At 29.1% G+C, this 18,890-nt stretch overlaps 2 protein-coding genes across 17 annotated transcripts; both read right to left on the reverse strand.

Moving 5' to 3' along the window:
* Positions 1 to 2,633: 2,633 nt before the first annotated feature.
* On the reverse strand, positions 2,634 to 9,065 carry LOC112710617 (uncharacterized). Of its 16 annotated transcripts, none has more exons than XM_072202702.1 (6): positions 8,635 to 9,065; positions 8,124 to 8,189; positions 5,976 to 6,131; positions 4,884 to 5,145; positions 4,566 to 4,634; positions 2,634 to 4,428 (listed from the first exon to the last, which is right to left on the reverse strand). In XM_072202702.1, the coding sequence occupies exon 6, from the start codon at positions 4,380 to 4,382 to the stop codon at positions 2,940 to 2,942; it is 1,443 nt and encodes a 480-aa protein (XP_072058803.1). In that variant the 5' UTR covers positions 4,383 to 4,428; positions 4,566 to 4,634; positions 4,884 to 5,145; positions 5,976 to 6,131; positions 8,124 to 8,189; positions 8,635 to 9,065; the 3' UTR covers positions 2,634 to 2,939. The 16 variants fall into 16 exon arrangements, with proteins under 16 accessions (XP_072058803.1, XP_072058807.1, XP_029144774.1 ...); XM_072202706.1 differs by having other exon boundaries at positions 6,070 to 6,131; positions 8,635 to 9,055; XM_029288941.2 differs by having other exon boundaries at positions 8,100 to 8,189; positions 8,635 to 9,055.
* Positions 9,066 to 16,319: 7,254 nt separating this feature from the next.
* LOC140175079 (uncharacterized) lies at positions 16,320 to 16,646 on the reverse strand. Its single transcript, XM_072201990.1, has one exon. It carries the CDS (start codon positions 16,644 to 16,646, stop codon positions 16,320 to 16,322), a length of 327 nt encoding a protein of 108 aa, XP_072058091.1.
* Positions 16,647 to 18,890: the final 2,244 nt, after the last annotated feature.

Here is an 18,890-nt window from a genome sequence, read left to right on the forward strand (position 1 = left end):
ATCTTTAAATAATTTAAAAATATGTCAAAATTATTCATCCGTAAAGACAGACGTAGTTCGTTAATGTTTTAGTGTGTGTTTGGATTACAGTTTGCAAATTGAGATTTGTATAAAATTGATTTTGTAAAATTGATTTTGATCAAAAGTGAGTTAGTGTTAACGTGGTTTATGTTTGGCAATTTTTATTCAAAATGGATTATAGTAAACTAAATATTGTTTGGATTACATTATTCAAAATCACTTTTAGGAAAAGAACGTGAATTTAAATAATTATTTTATATTATTTTATAATTTTATTTTAAATATTTAAATAAATTTTAATATTTTTTTAGTATTTTCAATATTCTTTAGTACTCTAATAGGATTAATAGAATCATAATACAAAGTAAAAAAATATTCCATGTAAAAAAGAAATAACAATAACAATAAAAAAACTCATATAAATAAAAAAAACAAAAATTTTATAAAAAACAATAATATGCATAAGAGAGTATTAGAAAAAATATTATAAAAAAAACAAACATATGAATAATGAAGGATATAATTGGTACATACAACATAATTTTTAATCCAACGTGAAAAGCTACACGGAAAAGCTAGAATTTATAGCTTTTGGTAAACGTGGATTTAACATAGAAATCACTTCTGCGTTTAGAGGATAAAAATGTTGCCAAACACAAAGATAAAGCGTTCAAAAAGCTCAAACGCGCTTCTCTCTTCTCCAACGCAAATCCAAACACACCCTTAGTCTAATAAAAAAGTTAATGAACCGTTCTATTTATCACATGATACTAAAACTTTAATAAGCTACATTTATCCTCACATATGAACAATTTTGACACATTTTTAAATTATTTAAAAATATTTTTTAATAATAAAATGGAGATTATTTTTATTAGCATCAGAATATTTTGAGGATTTTTTTGTGGTTAATTTTTTATGGGAAGACATTTGTTGTTCTTTCTTCATCGGTAATAACAAGTCATGGTAAAGTGTATATTGTTTGTGGCAGAATGTCAAAATACAACATCTTTAAATAGATTGATGATGATAAAGATGCAACAAGTGACATCTTTAAATAGATTGATGATGATAAAGATGCAACAAGTGATGATAATAAAGATGCACCAAGTGACTGGTTTAAGCTATTAAAAAAAAGGGGTTCATTGCTTTTGCAGAGACACGTTTGTTTTCTAAAATTCTGGCACAATAAAGAAGTCAAATAGAAAATTTATTTCTTGCTTTAATAGGATATGCAAGTTTTTTGAATGAGTTGATAAAAGAGAAGACAAGACTGGTTCGAATCAACTCCAAGGTGCAATAAGAAAAAAAATATAACAAAAACGTTTTAGTTACGATAGATAGGACCTAATTACAAAATTTAAAATAGTTTAAAAATTCAATTAAAAAATATAAAATTTAATTATAATTTTGGTAAAATTATATAAATTTTGTCAATATTGCAAACCTTTATGGATAGAAATAATAATTTTTTTCTTTCATGAATATAAAATTTATTTCGTTTATTCATAGATAGTTTTATTAATATTTTGTACTTTTATAAATAAAAATAATAATTTATTTATTTTTAAATAAAGACAAATGAACCTTTAAACTTAGACTAGACAACGAAAAATGGCTCTTAATTATTAAATCACTTCTAAATTTGTTAACAATTTAAATATTTTAATTTTAACATGTCATAAAAATAATAAAAAAAACGCACTTATATGGAACAAATACTTATGTATTTGCCTTCTTGAGTATTTAATCTAAAATTTTATGGTTATATTTGAATAACTAATTAAAAAATATATGTAAAAACGACAACAAAATTTAATCTCTAATTTTTTAAAATTATATTTGACTATTTACAACAAAAAACTTGCAAAAAAATATTCAAAATTTTTAAATTTTAGAATAAAAATATTTTTTTTAGTCATTTTACAAAAAAAATATATTAAATTCTAATTTTTAAAGTCTTAATATATATTTAAAGATAAAGTACTCTTATTAATAATTTAGTAATTTAGATATCTTTAGTAATGTGCTCCTAAATTTATAAAAAGAGATACAAACTACCAAAACCTAAAAAGAAGCCACCATCTCTTTTCAGGCCTTTTTTTTAATATACGTTGAGACGAGAGAATGATGGGTACATTGGCTCAACAAAGAGTTTCACAAAATTATGGGCGGAGACAAATTGAAGGTCGTCAAGTTGGTTCCTCTGTCGTAGTATCCTATTAACAAATTTCGATTATTGTCCCGTGTGCAACCATCTTTTTGAGTTACTAGCTTAGTGTTCAGCTGTATGTAGAACGACATCATTGGTGTTGAGGTTGATGATGAAGAAGGTGGAAGTACGACATCATTGGTGGAGGTTGATGATGAAGAAGGTGGAAGTTTGGTCATTATGTTGAAGGTGACCAATAAGAAAAAGAAGGCATCCATACTAAGGCTGAAATTGGTGGTGGAAGAAGATGGTTGTAGGTTAGAAGAAGAAGGTGGTGCTCGATGGTTATAGACTTATAATTGTTGAAGCTGGTGAAAACAGAAAGAACCAAGATGAAGGAGAAAATGAATATTTCTATACAAAATTCTTTTTATAAATTATACAGATTTTTTTAAAATGGTTTGAAAAATGATAAATCTCTTTTTTACATATATTTTTTATTGAGAATAAGAATAAATTAACTTGCATTTCAGCTATTGATATATACATTGCAGAAAATAGAAAAAGAAAAGTCTAGGGGGCAACAACTTTATTAAATTCTGGCATGTAACCAGCAAAGAAAAGTGAGCTATTGGATAAAATCTCACACCAATCTCACACCATTAAAATCATCATTGATAGCTTAATAGCTACAAATCATAAAAGTTGCTAGCCCCCTAGCACTCTACGAAAAAGAAAAGTGAACTAGCTTCTAAAAGGATAACCTTCACTTATGTATTACTAAAGAATCCATTTCGTTCTGAAGATGGAGGGCCCTTATGCTGTAACCCTTCTGCCTATAGCCAGCAATCAACGTCTTGTATATAGTAACAGACGGGGTTAGCGGCTGACCCTTCATAATCCATAGATATTTATCCGCATCTTCGAGCTTTCCACAATGACATAAACACTGAATTATTGATGTAAAAACAGATAATCCAGGAGACATAGACCTGTACTCCATCTCATAATATAACTTTAAAACTTCCTGAATCTCGTCCTTCTTGGCATAACCCTCTATTAGATGAGTGTACGTGATATCACTTGGTGAGAATCCCTTATCTAACAATAAAGTCAACCTGGAGTTAGCTTGCTCCACATGCCCCTTTGCGCAGAGCTTTTCTACCATCGTGTTAAACGATAAACAACTAGGAATAAGCCCAATACTCAACATTTTATCGCAAGCACTCAAACACCCCTCCAACTGCTCCAAATTAGCATATCCAATTATAAGATGATCAAAAGTCTCACCATATGGTTTCAAGCCTCTTTCTTCCATTGCTTGCATCAAAACATTCGCTTGTTCAATTCGGCCCTCTCTACAGTATGCTCCTATAAATGATGTATATATAAAAGAGTTTGCTTGGAAACCTCTTCTCTCCATCTCTTCATACATCTCCCATCCGGAATCCAAACTTCCCAACCTAATCCTAGCATGAATAATCAGAGAATAAGCAACTGAGTGAGGAATCAAATTCTTCTGTAACAACCTTTTCAACAACACAACTACCATGCTTTCTTCCATTTTCCCCTGCTCTAAGACTCTGAAAATTAAGCTAGAATTTACAATCACTGAAGGACTAGAATTCCACTTCCCCATAATCCTATCTAATGCATCCACAATTTTCTGCAGCTGCCCATCCTTGCACAGTGCATTGATCATGATCCTCAAAGTTGCTAGATTAGGGTATGTCCGTTCTTGAATCATGTGCTCATAAACATCCCAAATTAGACCAAATTGATCTGATTTTTGCGCGACATGAAGCAAAGTGTTGAAACTTACGAGGCTGATGGAGAATCCATGTTTCTCCACATATAGGCAAACCTCAAAAGCAACATCAGTCAGCCTTAGCTTTGCGTAGGCCTGTATCAGCAAATCAAATACAATAGGATGTGAATCAGTAACCGGGTAGCAGCCAAGAAGTGTATCTGCGACCATAACCCTTGAGCTGCTTTCCTTGGTTTTGTTCAACAATGATTCGAGCAATGCACAAGCATCGTTAAGCAACCTAGCTCCAACCAAGATATGGATTGCTATGCAGTAACACCGAATTCCATGTTCAATATTTCTCCTCTTTGTGGACCAATGAAAGAAACCCAAGGCACACTTTGCATCACTGGGGTCCTTCAATTCCAGGAGCACTCGCTCAACCATCAAGTCATTCAACATAAACGTACCAAATTTGATGCTTATAGTATCCCAGTTCCAACCCCTTCTGAATGAGTTGCATATTGCAGTAACATCATCATTATTATGCTTTGACACGGCTTGTGTATGAAGAAGCCGTAAATGTTGAAAGTGGTGTCTGGAAAAATTAATCCTAGTGAAGAGATTGAACGGTTTGGAACTTACTTGGTGAATAAAAGTCATTGTTCTGTGGCCAGCAACCCAAGTAAAGCCTCCACTTTGCTTCTCAATTTTCTGTACATCAAAGACATTGTGGGTTCAATTAAGATGACAGTCAAGAAAATTGCTTCACTCTTTCTCATAAACTCAATACAACCAAAAAACTCAAATTAAAAGAGACTAAATGAAGTTTGGAACACAAAAAGGTTTGGACTATAGTTTGGAAGAACAAGAGTAAAGGAGTGTATAAAGTGCTGAGTCTACTCCATATTCCAGTTTAAAATGAACAAAGGCAACAATCAATCATAAAGAAAATGCCTCTACCAGGTAATGGTCAAAATTAGGGCCTCAATTTGTGGGGTTTTGAATCAGATACATGTACCCAGCTCTCAAAGATTAAGCCTCTTGAAAGGCAGAATTTTCTTATGTGACCAAGTGCACTGCTTGTGAAAGGGCCGGATGACCACCAAAACATTATGTATTTTGTACATTTTGACACTTCCAAAGCTTGTTCCGTCCAACTACTGTCGTCAGACACGGGAGTGTCTGTGTGTTCTTCTTAAGTACAGATTTAGGCAGAAGAATCCTGTTCGAACAAAGCCAATCAGTTACTGCACATTAACATCCATATTCAGCTTTAATAGGCAAACCAACAAAAACAAACTAAACAGAAATTTGTGTTCAGCGCTCAGTTGTGGTTTTATATAGTAACAGTATATACTATATTCTTGCCAAAAAAACGGATCTTAATATTATTGAAATTCTCCGGTAGTTACAAAAGTGTAGAGGATACCCATTGACTAAATTAAATCTGATCAGACTCCCTGATTTATTTCATTAACCTGTTCTATAAAAGTAGGGTTGTACATGGTTATGGTTAATCCAAAAACCAAACCTGTTTTTGGTTAACCAAAAGCTTAGTTTAGGTTAATTAACCAAATTGGTTTTACATGACAAAACCGGTTAGGAAATTTAAAAACCGATTTTTAACCGGTTATTAAAATAAAAACCACTTTTTAAAAAATAACCTGTTTCTGTATAGAAAAACCGGTTTTATACTGAAAAACCAATTTTTACACTAAAAAACCAGTTTTTACAACGAAAAACCGATTTTAACACAAAAATTAATTTTTTTGCATACAAAAACCGGTTTTGCAATCAATTTTTTTACATACAAAAACGGTTTTTGCACAATCTGTGTGATAAAGAAGCAGTACCACACATGTAACCTGCACAGCAACATAAAGAGAGTTTGTATACTGAAATAAAGATATAAAGCTAATAAAATGAAAGTTTCTGCGCTTAAACATATCACAATCATCACATAGTAGTGGGATTTTCATAAATATATAAATTTTAAGTTTGCATATCTGCCTTTTCTACATTTTTTGAAACCTGTGGAATCTAAACACCTACCTATACATTGGGCATACAGAGATTGCATAAAGAAGGTGAGGTTGGTAGAAGGACCAGATGCATAAATGTAGGAGAACTTCTTAGAAAGCCATACCCTCTTCATATCGAATGCTCTGCAAACTCTGACATGGGTACATCACGATCGGCTACCTCATTCTGAATAAGAAGCCATAAAATATAATTATGAAAGTCAGAGTTTCAAACAATGCTAAACATTAATAGAAAAATATAACCAAAAAATTCTATCTCCAAGCTTAACATCAATAGAAAAATCAGAGTTTCAAACAATGCAATGGAATTCATGGCAGAAATTTGCATGCATACACAAGAAAATACATCTAAATTTTCAAATACAAAATGTAAAACAATTTGAACCAGAAATTATAATAACCAATAACATGCTTGCAAAACGCTAACACCAAAGCATATTAATTAAAGACATAAAATTCACGTGTAAATTAATTAAATGTAATCAATTAATCAACTCTCAAAATGTAGTGTGCCCACCATTGAGACAAAAAACAGCAAAGTATTAAAAACAGAACCTTCCTAGTCTACAAATACAGTAACAAGATCTTTCATGGAAGAAGCACACAAAGGAGCAGTGCTGGGCCGAAGAGCAAAATATCTGGAATGGTCGAAGTGAAATCAGCATAATCAAGTGTGTGTTATTGGGACTCTACTATCATTTCATTCATAAGCATTTAAGTTAAAAGAAAATTTGGACTGAAGAGTGAAGACACTTGTTTAAGCTCAAGTATAGGATATTTGGATTAGCAAGTGATAAAATGACCAACAGAAGAGAACACAATTATAGAATGCTCATAACAAATTCTGCTAAATTGTACACGATAGCAAATAGGAGTTAATCAAGCAGTGAATTCTTCCTATCCGAAAAATAAAAATCAGTGAATTCCAGCAAAACCTCTTGAGCATAGAAAAATATCTAGTGCACCCATCATACTTCTCTAATGCTTTACTTTGTTTGCCATATCTGCTCCATCCCACTGAACTAACCGTGTTTCTTCGTCTCTAGCTTGACATTACTCAACCCACTCAAAGCCCCATTTTTCACTTTATCTCCTTTCTACATCAATTAATCATTTTCATGTGTTGTTTGTAATATATTGTTCTTCCATCAAACAACAAAAAACAGCAAAGTACAAAGGAAGGGCCTTAATGCATACACAAGCATATGATCCAATCATTTCACAAATTGTGGAATAAAACAAAGAGAGGAGTTGAAACAATCACAGTTTATTTTTTATCATATGCACCCAAAATAACCCTCTCTCCCACATACATTATCTATATGAACAAACAAGAATAATCACCAATCACAGTTTATTTTCCTAACGAATTTTGTCTTAGGATCATAAAAATGGGGAAAATAATCACCAAAATTTCTATATGAACAAACAAGAATAAACGAAAACAACAAACAAAATAAGATAAGGACTACTTTGATCCGAATTCTTATAGTCACCGATGAACTTTGTTGGGATTATTTTACCAAAAATCACCAATCCTGCGAACCAAACCAGTCATCGAACCGTTCTGGTTACTGATTTACTAGTTTATTGATTTAACCAGTTCAACCATAATTCAACCGGAAAACTTTTATAATAAAATAATAAATAAAATATAAATAAAAATACACTAAAGTATAATTATAATCTAATATAAATTTTAAAATATCATCCAAATTAAAAGTACTACATATTCCACAATGTTATAATTTCATTCAAATACAAACTCAAAAACCAAATAACAAAGGAAAGAAGTGTCATATAAACTACAAAGGAGATAAGTGTCATATAAACTACAAAGAATATTAAATATTGTATAATGTATCTCAAGGGACATTATTGTATATATTTACAAATAAAACAATTGTATGTAACCCACAGCAACAATAATCAGATGGGGTAAAAATCAAGTACTAAACATTGAATTGAAAATTTAATAGCAATGAAATTTGTTATAGAATTTCATGAGACTACAGGGGACATGGGCTGCAGTATATTCTTGGCATCTAGTTGACTACAGAAGAAACTTATTTTAGTAACAAAGATATCAATAAAATGAATCTAATGCCACTGCAGAATTAAAATACTTTGGCACCTTATCCACATCCATGTGACTTACAAGAGCAGCGCCAGCAGTGGGACCAAAGGCTGATACCACATTCAAAACACCTTCAGGAAGTCCAGCCTGTTAAGCAGATTATAAATTCCGAAGAAAGATTGATCATCAAAGCTATTTCAATTTAAACTATGTCTCTTTATATCCTCCAACCCAGTAAATGAGCATGGTTCCATTAACAGAGAATATGTCCACCTCATGAAATAGTTTTGCTGCGTACAAAGCAGACAATGGTGTCTGCTCAGCGGTTTTGAGAACAATAGTATTGCCACAGGCCAATGCCGGTCGGTTCGTACAATGTTTGCACATGATATTGCCCATCAGCAATATTTTCAATGTTTGCAATGTTTTCAATAACAATATTGTAGGCTTACAACAACCCATTAATCTCAACATAGATAATTAGACACAGTGATACACAATAAAAAAAATTAACAGTAGCAAGGTTGAATCAAGAATATCAGAATTAAATCACAGATTAAATGATTAACTAACAAACTAAAACCACACTTACAGTTACAAAAAAAAAAACCTTCGAGGGAAGGGCTGCTCGATGGAACAGAGCTGACGCCGCTGAAGGGACAGGAACGCAGTGGAACAGAGCTGGCGCGGCGGGACAGTGGCTGCGGGATGGAGGCTTCGACGTTCGAACGATGGCTGCGCGATGGAGGGAAGGAAGTTTGCGACGTTTGCTGCGCGATGGAGGGGAAGTGAGGGAGCAAGCTGTGGCTGTTCGAAGTTGGAAGGTTGCGACGGTGGCTGTTTGAAGTTAGAAGTTACGACGGCGACGGTAGCAGGGTTGGCTGGACGGAAGTGAGGGAGGAGCAGGAGCTCAGAGGAGCTCTGGACAGTGGCTGAGTGTGAGAGAGGCAGAGAGTGCGTTTTGGTTAGGCTGGAATTAGGGTTCGGGTTCCTCTACACAGCCAAACGATGGCGTTTCAGCAAAATTAAAAAACCGACCGAATTATAGTTCCATTCGACCGATCCATTTCTGACCAGTTCAATGATTCAAAGACGGTTTTTAAAATCTACGATTTTTAACCTTTGATCGATTTGTTTTTTGCGTCGATTCATGATTCGGTCAATTCGAACCGATTTTTAGAACTTTGCTTAGAATTTAGAGATTTGACTTTTGAAAACAGGGTTTTTCTAAATTTGGTTAGCCGGTTCAAAATTAGTTTTTTAAATTTGGTTTTAATTAACTAATTTTAAATAATAAGAATATAATTTTTAAAATCATTTTATTAAATTAATTAATTAAAATGTGATTATAATTTTTTAATCGATTAATTATATTTTGATTTTTTAATGTACATTCCTATCTAAAGGATATGCATATTTTATTTTTTTAATAAATTTATCATATTAAAATCGCATAGTATAGTTTTGTTTTTTTAAATAATTAAATATTTCTTTAAGGTACTCCAATTTAAACATTAAAAATTTTAAATTTTAATTTAATACAAATTTAACACTATAATTTCAATTCTTCTTAAATTTTACTGCACCAAATCGAATGATTTAATTTTTGCTCAAACTATTTTACATTTAGGTATATATACACTTATACTTTTAATTTTTTATACTGAATTTTTTTTAAGTCAATAAAACTTAGACTTTAAATCTTTAAGTCATAAAAATTTTAATATTATATCATAATTAAAAATTTAAATTAATAAATAAAAATACATAAATAATTATATCTTAAGACTGATTAATTATTTGCCAAAATTAGCCGATTTTCTAAAAGTTTTTGTTATCAATTTAATTTTTGGATTTGGACGAGCTCCAATTCACGAGGAATTAGTCATTGACTTATTGGGTTAAAGGATATTGTGGGCAACAAAAAAAAATATGTGATGAAAAATAATGTCCTAAAAAAAATTTGATAACATGAAAAAATTGAGACTTAAATAACTATCGAGTTTATAATTTTTATAATGTATGAGTTTTATTATTCTAATTTAAAGGTAATTAGATCTTTATTATTTTACTTTATTATTTTTTTACTTTAGAAAAGATTAATCTAATATTGGATTAGCTCAATTCAATTTGCAATTATGTTTAATTATTTAATTGAAATGTTATTTATACAGTAAATTAAAAGTAGTTCAAAATTATTTATATTAGACAATTTTTAATTAGTAATATATGTAAATATTATGTAAATTTAATTTTAAATTTAGTTTTTTTTATTTTAGAGAAAAATGAGATAATTAAAATAAAATTAAAAAAAATGAAGAAAGAAAAACATATGGAGAAAAAAGAAGGAAAAAATATTAGGAAAAAAAAGATGAGAGATAAAAAAAAGGAGCTGACAAAGAAAAAGAAAAAATATAAAAAAACAGTAATAGAAAAAAAAGAAGAAAAAAAAAAGCCAAACATTAGAAGAAGAGAAATAAAAAAATTAATTTAAAACATAAATAAAAAATAACTTATTATTCATCTAAAAGCAGAAGAGAAATTTATATTATAATAATAGACAATAGTTTTAAATTTAATATAATAAAATATAATCCTTTCCCACTTAAAAACAAAAATTCGATAATAAAGTACAAAATTGATTAATATATATTATAAATTATAGTATTAGCGATCCAATAGTTTTTGTCAACAAACATAGCCATTTTCCGTTAATAACTTGTGTACAACAAACTTATAATTATTTAAAATTAATATTTAATATATTATTTAAATTTATTTTTTATATAGCAATAATATCATATATATTTATATATCACTTTTTTAAACTCATTTTTATAAATATTGGCATATAATTAATATAGATAACATATATACTTAATAAATATCTTTATTAAATTAATTATAACGATTAATACAAGATAATCTCATAAGTATAACCTAATTATAGCAAGAATTTTCATAAAAATAATTGACTACTAATTTGAATATAATTGATATAGTTAAATTGATACAACCGATAAGATTGAGAATATGTAACAATTATAGCAATTATTATATCAATTATAATAATAATTCACGTGATTTTATATATAGTAACTTTTTTAATTATAATTGTCACATAATTATACTTGAATATTATTTAATTTTAGATGTTTTATAGGTAATATTCATTATCACATGAATTATCGTCATTACTCAATAATAATAATAATAATAATAATAATAATAATAATAATAATAATAATAATTTTGAATTTATATAATTAATATAATTGATATAGTTCTAATTCTCATTCTTATGTAATAATTTTATTAGTATGTATTCACAGTTTTAATCAATATATAATAATAATAATATTATATGGACATAAAATTAATTAGTTAACAAATTGAATTTAGCTTATGAATTTTTATTTTCTACTCAAATTTTTAATCATTAGTGATTTTATTTTTTATATTTACAGTAAATTTTGACTATAAAAAAATTAGTTTTGATTGTTTCCTATTTTATTTATTTACTGTCATAATTAAATTTGATATAATTATAGTAATATAAAGCTGCTTCATATATAGCAATAATATTATAAAAAATATTATTGCACGATTGTAAAATAAAAAAATCATATATATAATAAAACGAAATAATTATAACAAAAAAAATTAATACATGTGATTTAAATATTTTTAATGACTAGTAACATGGAGTTTAAAAAAATATAATTCATATATTTTTTATTTATGTATATGTATATAATTATATATATATAATTATTTAATAAAATTAATATATACGTATATATAAATAAAAAATTATTATAATTTCTGAAAAGTATATATGAATTTTTTTTAAATAAATTTATTTTAATTATATTATAATTAGCTCATAAATAATGCATGATTATATTAATTTAAGAAAATATCTTCATTATAATTATATCAAATTAATATTTAATGCATTATTAAACTACTTATAAATCATCGATATTTTTAATCATTCTAATTATATCAATTGATATAGTTCTAATTCTCATTCAAGTGTAATAATTTTATTAGGAGATAATTGATGTACACATTAATAGTGACCCATTTAATTTGATATCAATTAGTGGATAATAATAATAATAATAATAATAATAATAATAATAATAATAATAATAATAATAATAATAATAATAATAATAAAAAAATAAAGTCTACACGGTACATGCATTATATTTTAAAAAGGTAAAATATATTTTAAAAAATTAAAGTATTAATAATCAATTATGATTAATATCAATATCAATAATTAATTTTTATAAATATTTTTTGTACTACTAAAGGCTACATATAGTATTTTTCTTTTTCGTAGAATAAAAAAGGTTGCGATTCATAACATTTTTATAAAGTTATATAGTATGGACACAAGATTAATTAGATAACAAATTGAATTTTAATTAATATGTTTTATTTTCTACTCATATTTTTCATTAATTATTTTACTTTTTATATTTATAGTAATATTGAATGTAAAAAAGAAAAAAATAATATTGAATGTTATCTATGTTATTTATTTAAATTCATAATTAAATTTGATATAATTATAGCAAGTATCTAAAATTAATAATAATATGATAGTATAATTTTAAGTTGTATAAGATAATAAAAAAAATGTAGCAATTTATGTATGCTTCCTATATATATTTATATATCTCCTCTTTTAGCTCTTTCCTAAAAATATTGGCATATAATTAATGTCGATAACAAATATATTGAGTAAGTATCTCCATTGAAAATATTTGTTAACTATTACCGTGTATAATTAGTGTGTGTATATATATATATATATAAGGATTAATAGTGAATTGTTATAATTATTTATCATCTAAAAAATTCGTACCTCAGACATAGAACTTCTTCTGTTTATTATTTTTCATACATAAATGATATTAACTACGATTCTATCAATAATATTACCTATGATAGATTATGTAATGAAAAGGTTTGAAAAATAAAGGCAAGCATTATAAGGTTATGAAAAGTCTCATCCAAATTTGACAAGAACAACACGACTTACATAGGAATGGTTCTTATTACATAGAAATGGTTCTTATGGATGATAAGGGAAGTTGATTATTTTCCATGATTCTTTCAAGTGATGCTAGGTCCATTTTATAAATATTTTTTGTTTATATTTTAAGTTTATTTGATAAATAAACCCTTGCACGAATTAAAGACAGTGCGATTTTATAGATTTATAAGTGCGTGCTAATAGCATTTATATTTAATTTGTTTTAGAATGTGATAATAGCCAATATATTTGTTGGTAGATTTAACTATTACTATATTATTTATGATCACATTCAGTATATATGTCTGATTTATTAAAGAAAGTAGATTATTAAAATCGATTAATAACTATTTTAGAGTTAATCCAATTAATACTAAATTTAAAAAAAAACAATGCATAACATATTAATTTTTTATTAATCAAATTATTATAATTTAAATTAATTTTAAAAAATAATTTAAAATTATAATTTCAATCATATCACATACATGACACGGGTAATTACACTTGTATATATTACAAATTATAGTATTAGCGATCCAATAGTTTTTGTTAACAAACATAGCCATCTTCCGTTAATAACTTGTGTACACAAATATTTCAGCCAAATACTAAATTTAACCTTCTGCCAAATCTTGTAGGGAATAACAAAGAGAATCGAATAAAGTAGGGGTTAAATCCAGACTCAATGCTATATGAGTTAGCTGATAGACTATATAAATATTTGGGAAAAAGATAAATATGTCTCTGACTTTTCAAACTTTTGATAAATACATCTCTGACAAAATTTAAATACAAAAAAGTTTCTGACTTTAACAAACGGAGGATAATTTAGTCCTTTCGTCTATTTGCCTCTCATACACCTAATGGAACTGGCTGACGTGGTTGAAACGGTATCCAGGTGTCCATTACGGTGCCACGTTGGAAGGAGAAAAAAGTTCGAAGGACAAATAAGTCCTTGACGTCATTTTACAAAAAAAATTCGAAGGACAAATAAGTTATTGAGAATTTTTTTTCAAAATTAATAAACCCATTTCCTAAATTCTCTCATCTACCTCTCTCCATTTTTATATTTCTCTCTACTATTTTTACTCTATATATAATTATATTTTATATTAGTAATTTGACAAATCAAAATATGTCATTCGATATTTTTTTACAATTAAAATATTTTAAATGTAAAATTATACACATTAAATTATTTTAAATTTTAGATAACGAATGTTAAAATTAATTACTAATAAAAAATTAGACTTTTTCATATAAAAATAATAACTAAAAATCTTATTATTTAATTTTTTATCTGCAGATATCTTGGTCTTCTTAGTCAGAAACTTTTGTCAACTTACGACTTTTTTGTAAAAGTAGTTTGATTTTATAAATCTTTTGTGTCATGCATAATTTATACTGTTAGAACAAAGTGAACTATAATTTAAAAAAAATATTCTCGTAATGTTATTATGCATAAAAATACTAGTTCTAATATAATACACAAATGCACTAATGCTAACTTAATACATGAATGATGCACAAATGAACTAATGCTAACTTGATGCATAAATGAATTGATGCTAACTAATGCCACTGGTATGATAAAAACTGAACTAATGCAATTTAACAAATTCTAATATAATACACAAATGCACTAAAACCAAACTAATGCAATTTAAGAAAAATAGTAGAAACATAACAAGCCCAATTTCTACAATTTTAATACAAATAATTTAAATTATAGAATAAAACAAGTTAACTAGATTTCAAAATACAAGCATAATTTTATCATAAATTATTTTTAATATGGAAAGAAAATTGGTGTTTTGGTTGAATATTGACATTTGAAGTGTATTACAGTATTGTGGAAATTATTCAACACGCCCCGACGTGTTGGCTAAGATGCTGCTACGTGTTCAACACGCCTCCACGTGTTGGCCAGAATGATGCCACGTGTTCACCACGCCCCCCACGTGTTGCACCACGCCCCCCACGTGTTGCACCACGCCCCCCACGTGTTGACTTCCCACAAAAAAAATCTACCCATCTATAATTACACCACATTCTCCCATTTTCAACAAAAACACCAATATTTTTTTCATACAAAAAAAATTAGCCTAATTTTATAAACTAAATTCTCATAATAAAAGTATAATAGAAGTATAATGAAAAAAAATTCTCAATGACCTATTTGTCCTTCGAACTTTATTTGTAAAATGACGTCAAAGACTTATTTGTCCTTCGAACTTTTTTCCCCTTCCAACGTGGCACCGTAACGGATACCTGTACACCGTTTCAGCCACGTCAGTCAGTTCCGTTAGGTGTATGAGATGCAAATAGACGGAAGGACTAAATTGTCCTCCATTTGTTAAAGTCAGGGACTTTTTTGTATTTAAATTTTGTCAGAGATATATTTGTCAAAAGTTTGAAAAGTCAGAGACCTATCTGTCTTTTTCCCTAAATATTTTTATGCAAGAGCTCAGACTTTTGTGTCAGATTTGGAAGAAGCTCTTAACATCATCTCCACTAAGAAACTCATCCCAATTCTTATTTATAGTCCACCTGTCAAAAAAAATAATTCCACATCAGCTTTTGCGTCATAAATAGTAAATAGGAACTTAAAACATCTCTCTCTTTCCTATTAGGAAGAACTAGCTTTAGTCCATATTGCGGTCTCACTTAATTAATTAATTAATTAATTAAAATAATTAAAATTAATATAATTACTATTTCTTACAATAATATTTTTTAAATTTATAAATTCAAAAATAATTCACTGTTACAAAATATTAATATTAAAAAAATCATATAGAAAAATAATACACAATATATAATTCGACATTATACTAATTTGTAAAATTATTTAATATAAAAAAAATAGTTAAGCACTATAGTTAATGACATGTATTGTAAAATTATCATATGTGTTCAATCAAGTCCTCTTTCAACTGTCTATGTTGCTGTTTATTTCAAAGTTGGGCATTTCTTTGGAGAAATTGATGGTATGGTGCAAAATCTTCCTCTCCCAGTTGAGGTTGTGATAACCCATTTTCGACATTTTCATATTCTAAGTTTTGAGCAAAATTTCCTGCATAAGTGTCTCTTTCATTCTCAACAATCATTTATGCAATATAATACAAGCTTGCATTATGTTTGCAAGTTTCTTCTTTTTCCAAAAGCGCGCTTGACCACGTATAATTGCAAAGCGTGCTTGCAACACTCCGAATGCTCACTCAACATCTTTTCTTTGCCCTTCTTGGTATTGTGCAAATAACTTGCGTTTCTTCCCCTTGTGATTTTGAGATTGATTTGACAAATGTGGCCCATTCATGATAAATATCATCTGCTAAATAGTATCTCATAGTATAGTTATTACCATTAATAGTAAAGTTTACGTCTGAAACACGGTCATTTAGAATATCATTGAACACTGGTGAACGATCTAACATGTTGATATCATTATTTGAACCAGAAATCCCAAAGAACACATGCCATATCCAAAGGTTTGAAGATGCTACAACCTCAAGTACTATACTTGCAACTCCACGATAACCACTCATGTACGTATCTTTTCACGCCTTTGGACAATTCTTCCATTGCCAATGCATGCAGTCAATGCTACCCAACATGCCAGGAAAGCCACGATCTTACGCCATTTGTAGCAGGCATCATACATCATTTGAATTTGGTTTTTACAAGTATTCATCCTCGAACACCGAAATGACACCTTCAACAAATTTTTCCAAGCATTCAATTGTAGTGCTCTCGCCTATGCACACATAATCATCTACGGTATCAGCAGCTACGCCATATGCTAACATCCGTATCGCAGCAGTGCATTTTTGGAGTGGTGACAAGCCCCTTCTCCCAGTTGCATCGACCCTGTATTGGAAATACGGATAGGCATTTGAGAGAGCATCTACGAAGGAACACATGTCTTCTTATTCGAAATCTCCGTTGAAAAATGTCAGCATTATACACCGGCACATCTGTAAAGTAATCTTGGAAAAGGCAATCATGTCCTACTTCTCGATCTCTGTTGATCCATCTACGAGGAGTTGGGATAGAGCTTCTATCAGTATCTTCTTCTTCTGAATCATCAAGTAAACACTCATTAATCCAATTATCTATGAGTGTGTTATCTCGCCGTTTTCTTTTACCATACAAAGCCTCATTAAACATATCATCAAAATTTCTAGCCATAGCTTGAGGTATGTTTTAGTATTCCTTTAAGGTGAGAAACTAGATTTGGAATGAAGTTGCTGAATTATTGATAGTTGATATTTATAAGTGTGTCCGCAACAGGGAGCTACTTCTCAACGACTAGTTTTGCAATGGCTAGTTCTTTCTTGTCTTAGTTTAAAACGGCTAGTTAACGGCTAGTTTTTTCTTGTCTAAGTTTAAAACGTCTAGTTTTACAACGATCACTTTCATAAACAATAACGACACAATAATATTGACTAATTTAAAATGTTACATCAGAAATGAATAAAACAGACTACATCACATACCAGTAATACGCAATAAAAATAAAAACATACTACTTAACTCTTCGAATACAAGGAACCATTAAGTAAACCACTTATTGATTATTTTCTCACATGCAATCTCATAAAGAGCTCGTCGTTTTTCACTCATTGTAGATGTGTCCACATTAAGTATTTGCATATCAATTTTTCTTTCCCTTTTCTTAGCCATCATTTCCATTTCCCTTTCCTTTGCATTTATCTCCATTTCTTTAATATACCTCTGAGTTTGTAATTCTTGTTCTTTCATTGCAGCTTGAATCTGTAACTCCTTTTCTTTGATTGACATAATCTTTTTTCTATGTTCCCTCTCCTCTTCTCTTTCTTTTTCCCTATCCATTAGTTCCTTTTCTCTAACATTTTTAATATCTTCCAAGAGAGATAGTTTCTTAGCAACCGATGATTTCTTCTTGCTAAGATTTTCAGACATTTGTGCTTTTTTTACCCTTTCTTTTGCTCTTCTTTGATCCTTGTGGGTGAACGGGAGAGTCCACACCGGTTTCATCACACAACAGTATTTTTGGATTTGATGATGATGAGTATGCTCCAGTTGTACCAACTTTGGTTCTCTTTGAGCCTCCACTCTGTGAAGGTAGTTGGCTTCTTCATTTTTCTCCAAACAAAGCATATTCCAATGCCTTTCGAAAGTAAATTTCTAATCATAATGTGTGAAATAAAGTTTATAGGCCAACTCTTTCATATCATCAGTATTCGAATCACTTCTTATGTTTCGACTAGCTTGTTCGTAGCAACTAACGAATTGTGCAACTACTTTGTTGATCTTATATCATCGTTTCTTACATGCAACTGCCTCCTTTCTTATGTCGGAGTTGAATTCCACATAATAAATGTGAATTCGACTCCAAAATATTTTGCACTTTTGGTTGGTACCAACTATAGGATCGATTGAAATATTTAACCATGCACTGATCAATATCTCATTCTCTTCCCATTGCCAGTGTTGAATACTATCTTACCTACAATTTTCAAAGTCATCTTCATTGAGGTCGATTGCATCTAATCCACGAGGGTTAGAAAAATCTGAATATTGTGAATTTGGACTACATTGTATCGAGTCTGAGGGGATGGGTTAGAAGAGCCACGAACACCAAATGAGCTATGTCTCGATGCACTGAATTGAGTTGAAAATGACAAAGATGTTGGAGTAACATTTCCGATAGAATGATTAAATACAGATGAAAATGAAAAATGTGGTGTTTGTGAATTTTAATTGTGGTTGGAACATAAGAAATTGATTATTATAAGGAGTTTGAAATT

This window comes from Arachis hypogaea, chromosome 9, assembly GCF_003086295.3.
Source record: "Arachis hypogaea cultivar Tifrunner chromosome 9, arahy.Tifrunner.gnm2.J5K5, whole genome shotgun sequence".
Taxonomy (NCBI): domain Eukaryota; kingdom Viridiplantae; phylum Streptophyta; class Magnoliopsida; order Fabales; family Fabaceae; genus Arachis; species Arachis hypogaea.